This window comes from Cupressus sempervirens, chromosome 8 (assembly GCF_028749045.1).
Source record: "Cupressus sempervirens isolate cs-2001-9-10 chromosome 8, ASM2874904v1, whole genome shotgun sequence".
NCBI classification, from domain to species: domain Eukaryota; kingdom Viridiplantae; phylum Streptophyta; class Pinopsida; order Cupressales; family Cupressaceae; genus Cupressus; species Cupressus sempervirens.
This window is the reverse complement of record NC_143125.1, coordinates 778120825-778126374: the sequence shown is the minus strand read 5'-3', so window position 1 is coordinate 778126374 and position 5550 is coordinate 778120825. Positions and strand designations below refer to the sequence as shown.

General features: G+C 33.9%; 1 protein-coding gene across 1 annotated transcript; it reads left to right on the top strand.

Annotated features, from left to right (window-relative positions):
• The first annotated feature begins 2416 nt into the window (after positions 1-2416).
• LOC149544727 (uncharacterized) lies at positions 2417-5142 on the top strand. The gene is made up of 3 exons (XM_089796433.1): positions 2417-2716; positions 3719-3829; positions 4845-5142. The coding sequence occupies exons 1-3, from the start codon at positions 2451-2453 to the stop codon at positions 4984-4986; spliced, it is 519 nt and encodes a 172-aa protein (XP_089652559.1). The 5' UTR covers positions 2417-2450; the 3' UTR covers positions 4987-5142.
• Positions 5143-5550: the final 408 nt, after the last annotated feature.

The following is a 5550-nucleotide window of genomic DNA, read 5'->3' as shown; positions in this document are numbered from 1 at the left end:
ATCAAGATAATTCTAAATGTATAATTATACATATACAACCCATGATGGTTTTTTCCTCATAACTAGCCACCCTAAAGGGACAAAGGGTGTGATTGGTCTGATTGTAGCGGTATTAACATTCATTGATTAACCAATATTTGTAGGTTTGTGTATCGTCTACATATTTTAGATTGGTTGGTATCTACTCCATGGTGAAAATCTCTCCTCAATATCTTTGTAGCACTACAAATAGGAATGGATGAAATGTCTTAATTGAATTTAGTCATTTGGCCTCATCATGTTCGAACTAAAGATCAAAATATATTAGTTCCTTGCATTCAACCATAAGAAAGTAAAGCTATTGTTTGTTTTAGATGGGTGATGAAAAGTGGTTTCCTCATATAGATTCATTTTGATAATAGAAACTCTCCTATAACTTCAAACTTTATAGCTAATATAACTTTGTATTATTAGTTACTATATATTATGGCACTAAATTGAGTTTATCTCATTTATCATTTTTTAGATGAACTTTTCTTAACTAAAATAATATATATACTTTATTTTATCAAAAAAATATTATATCTATTTTTAAAAATATTTATTAATTTTATTTTTAATTTATTTTCATACCTCTAACTTAATCTAGATATAATATATAGAAACTTTCTATTCTATATTGGATTCTTATTTTTGACAATTTGACTTGATATTCTATGTTAGATAACCCCATGGATATACCTGGCCATGCCCACACCAAGAAATCAAATAGTATTTTTTTCTCTTATTTTTTGGATGGCCTAGAAGGTGTGAGGAATATAAATCAACTTCAAAAACTCACAACCCTAAACCTAAAATTTTGCTTGGCATAAACTATTGCCAAGTGCCAGTTTTGCTCAGCACATGAAGGTGTCGAGTGACAATTTGCTCAACACTTGAAAGTGTCGACTGAGCTCGGCACACAAAAGAAAAAGTAGTAGGTGCCGAGTTAGCTCGGCACTCAAAAGAAATGCTCAGCAACAATGGAAATGCTCGGCACCAATGGATGCCAAGTGAACTCAGCTCTAACTAAAATTTATAACTTAGAAAATATTAACAACAGAAGAGGATGCCAAGTGTTCTGTTTCAAACCAAAAAAAAAATTATAACTTAGGAAATTCCAACGTGAATGTTTTCACCATTAAAACCAGAGAGCCAAAACTTTAAGCTTCCAAACAAAACTTGTCAAATGCAATGAACAAAGGAAGAGCAATGGATTCAAGTATGCCTGTTTGCTTTACTATTCAACTGAGATTTAAACTATTACAAAATCTGGGAGCATTCGGCTTCAACCAGAAAACCTTAAAATAACCCTAAACTGGTAAAACTTCAAACTTCAATAAACTTTAAACTTGCAACACTAATGGTTGCATACAATGGTGCCTGGAGCAATTGCTTCAATAGGCCAAATTCAACAATGACAAACTTATAGAGAACATGGAAAACACGTGCAACTGTAGGCACAAACTTCTTTCTTTTTTTCTTCTCTGCTCTGCTCTGCAACTTCTCTCTGATTTGCTTGATCGCACACACTCTGAATAATCAATCTCAAAACATTCCTTTTTGTCATATTTTCCCCCTCAACGTCCAAATTCAAAATCTCACCTACCAAAAAAAATTGCCAGCCGTTCATGGAACGCACAGACAGGGTAGATAGGCGTGGGGCTCGAGGACAACCTGCTGGCTCTTCAACGTTTAATTTTTCCAACAGAAGGCAGATACATTTAATTGCATGCACTTTAATTTCCTTCAGCATCTTCTTATGATCAAGAGAAGAAATTGACATATTTATTCACTTAAATAGTCTACTCTCATACATCACTACAATTTCTTATATCTGTTGCAGAACAGCTATCTATTATTTAGATTTCTCAGCTGTAAATAAACAATACACTCAATGTATGTTTAATGGATGGCCATTTTTTACACATAGAATATATAAATTTATTTTGTATATTAAGATATATTTTTATTGGTTCAACTTTTATAACTGACCTTCACAATGAATGTTGTTCCAAAAAAATTGAATTATGTTCCAGAACTTCTTCGATCCTAACCTCATTTGCCAACACGATTTCAGAACCATTCAACCTTATCAAATAGATCAAAGACCCATTGATTTTTATTTTTCAAATCATATTCACCAACGGACGATTGAATCTATTAACAGCTTCACCAGTTTGCTGCTGACCATACATAGGAGAAGTAATTCTATGTTAGAAAGACCTTTATCATTATTTTACTAAGTAAACATGTAAACGAGATATTGAATTGAATTGCTTGATTACACGTACTACCAAACGTGGCACCATGTGTAATCATCTACCCAACAGCGAAAGCACTATATTTGTACCCTTCTTGTTGAGGTTTACATGCATGAATTGGAAAAGGAATTGCAGAAGAGCATTGTGTGGAAGATATTAATAATAATAATGGGAAGCAAGATGCCAGATAAAGGAATAGCCGGTAGCAAGGCAGGAAACAAGCCAACGGTTCTTTCAAACAGGCCCGGTGTTGTTTCTGAGGATGAAGAGAAAGTACAGGCCTACAGAGAACAGAGGCACAGGATTTCAGAGGGTGGTCACATGGGCGTCCATCAGGAGGAGGAAGGAAAGCAGGGGAAAGCGGTTGCTTGGGTTCAGGACAAGGAAGGTCATGTTGTGCCCATGGCTCCGGATGCTCCCCCTAAATTGCTCAGGTACTTTAAATAACTGATTATTTTAGAAATTCAGTATGGGGTTTTATGCCAATGCTTTTGGGTTATTGGGTTTTAAACATAAAAGACACTTTTGTATACATGCTTCATCTCTTAGGAAAAATGCATTAGCGTTTTATTAGATTGAAACACAGCTTTATATCCATTGCAACAAAGTGTTTATGTATACATTTTGTTCTGTATGCTTCATCTCTTATGGTGTACGCATTAGTGTTTCATCAGATTGGAAAACTCAGATATGTATCCAAGTGTATCTTTTGCACCAAAGTTGTTATGTCTTCAGTACACTATTATTATGGGTTGTCAAGAGCACTATTTCCTGTTCCATATAGAGCACTAGCCTTAGGTTGAAACACTTGGATATGTATCCATTGCAAAATAGTTGTCCAAGCAGTATCCCAACTTCATCTCCTATGGAGTATGAACCTTATATTGAAACACTCATGAATATATACATTACACCACAACATCTCTAATCAATTATGAAGCTTAGGCTAAAACATTTAGAAATCCATTGCAGTAGAATTCCAATTTCAACGTTTATGATTCCCTCAGCAGATTCCTGATGAACTAACCATCCAATTCTGCCCTACATTCTCATTTCAATCATGACGTGAATATATTTTAATTAGATAACAAATTGAATCTCTCTTAGACATAGATCAAGCTTCAATGTATTTTGTTCCAGTCATGCAAACATGTATAAGCTGTCCTTATATTGTACTCATTTTAATTATACCAGAATAATTTCACAGCTAAAACTTATGACAGGTTTTCCAAAAGGGAATAAGCACCCTTCTTTTTCTAAGTTGAGATTTTGAGCAGGGTTAAGATCTTGGGTACTCAATTTAGATAAAATTTATTGGACTTAATAAGCACTTATGGCTGGTTTACTATCTGTCTGCAATTGAAAGACAATAAATATTTTTCAGTTAGTTTATTCGTTTGATATTTATTCCTTCAGTAGTGTTGTCTGAATTGCAGGGATCAGCCAGATCCAGGCATCGCTGAAGGTATTGCACAATTTGGTGGGCGAGAAGCTGATGAAAGAAGAGATATTGGTGGGAGGTCAATCACCCCAGAAGATGCAAAATTGTAATTTACCCTTTTATCTCTTTCATAGCTTATGGGGTATAAATAATAGAAAGAAACCTGACAATCCACATACTCTAGAGCTTATGGAGTAGACAATGGAAAGCTTTTATATTCTACTCAGAACAAAAGGATATATACAAAGCATTGAGGATCTCTCATAGAAAGTTGATAGACTCCATAAAGAATAGATGTATATAGGAGAAGATAAAAATGACCAACGAAATTGATTAAACTTTTACATAAGTTATTATTGAAACAATTGGTTTAAAAACAAGTTTTAGAAACAATTAATTTTGAATAAAATTGATATGCACATGAATAGAGCCCAATAAAAGGAGTTCAAATGCTTAAGCACAGCGACACTGAACAAGAACACCAATATTTAGAAATGGCTATCTAGTAGTCGAGATGCACCATAACATTGATGGTTTGATGGTACATAACTGAAGTTTTGACAGAAATGGGTATCAAGCAATCAGGGTGCACCATGGCATCAATGGCTGTATCTCTTTGCATTTCCATAAATTTTTACCCTTCTTTTAGTTCAAATTCAAATGAAGACTATTGCTATTTATTTCAAGCCATAGTACAGTGCACCATGGCATCAACAAATCATCAATGAGGCCATGGTACGGTGTATAAGCTACAACTTATCATCAATCTTCAACATCTCATCAATGAGGCCATGGTACGGTGTATAAGCTACAACGAATCTTCGTCAACAAGAAGTCAAAACTACCTCAAATGTATCACAACAGTCTTCATCATTGATAGTATTCAGCCACTGATACCATGATGCACCTTGATTGATATATAGCCATTTCCCTATAATTAACAATGTTTTTCTTTTCTTTTTTGAAGGTACCACAAATTCAAACTATAACTTCAATTATATAGTATTCAGTCATCCATACCATGATGCACCTTGATTGCTATAGCTATTTCCCAATAGTTAACAATATTTTTCTTTTTTCTTTTTTATAATACTAAAAGTGGAAATAATGGTTTGTTATAGCATTCAGCGTAGAGAGGCAGAAGCTGGAAACCCAACAGGAGAAGGAAGCTTGGCTGCAAGAGCACAGTCTGCATCAGCAGCCAATGTTAGGGAAGGCAGAGTCTCCAAACAAGATGGTAGAAATGCAACTATTCGGTACTGAAATTACATGCTTAGTCAGCTTTTAAGTTTGTGTCTGTAAAATATTTTCTGACAATTTTCAGGTGAAATGCATCAGCTTTTAATGTACTTTGTGGACATGTTTTAAGAGTATAATTTACATTATAAAGATTGCAATAATATAAAATTTGTTCTCGTCCTTGTCCCCCTTACACTCTTTCTCTTGGATTTAAGACCATGGAAACTTTGTTTGGTGGAAAAACAATGAGTCGGTACTGGTAGCACTGCTTCAAAAAGCTGAGTTAAAGTTAATCTCTCACCGAAAACAAAAAAAAAAGCCACCACTTCTTCTGTGCGATGCATGATTTGAAAATATTTAATGGATTCCAAGCATATTTGAGATTCTTCTTTAGAGTTTTTTGTGTGTTTATAATGCAGTTGAATATATGTTCTATGACTTTTTTCATAGCTCAAACTTTGAATTGTATATATGTATAATATACATATATATATGTGTGTGTGTTAAATGCATATATATACACGATGCCACACGAAAATTAAAAAATAAAAATATTATATTATATAAGATGTATTTAAATGGGTGGAC

What these genes read in the sequence shown, in the direction of transcription:
- LOC149544727 (XM_089796433.1), top strand. Translation starts at nt 2,451, where the DNA reads ATGGGAAGCAAGATGCCAGATAAAGGAATAGCCGGTAGCAAGGCAGGA. An exon ending in GCTCCCCCTAAATTGCTCAG is followed by an intron (nt 2,717 to 3,718) that starts GTACTTTAAATA and finishes TCTGAATTGCAG; the next exon opens with GGATCAGCCAGATCCAGGCA. An exon ending in ACCCCAGAAGATGCAAAATT is followed by an intron (nt 3,830 to 4,844) that starts GTAATTTACCCT and finishes GGTTTGTTATAG; the next exon opens with CATTCAGCGTAGAGAGGCAG.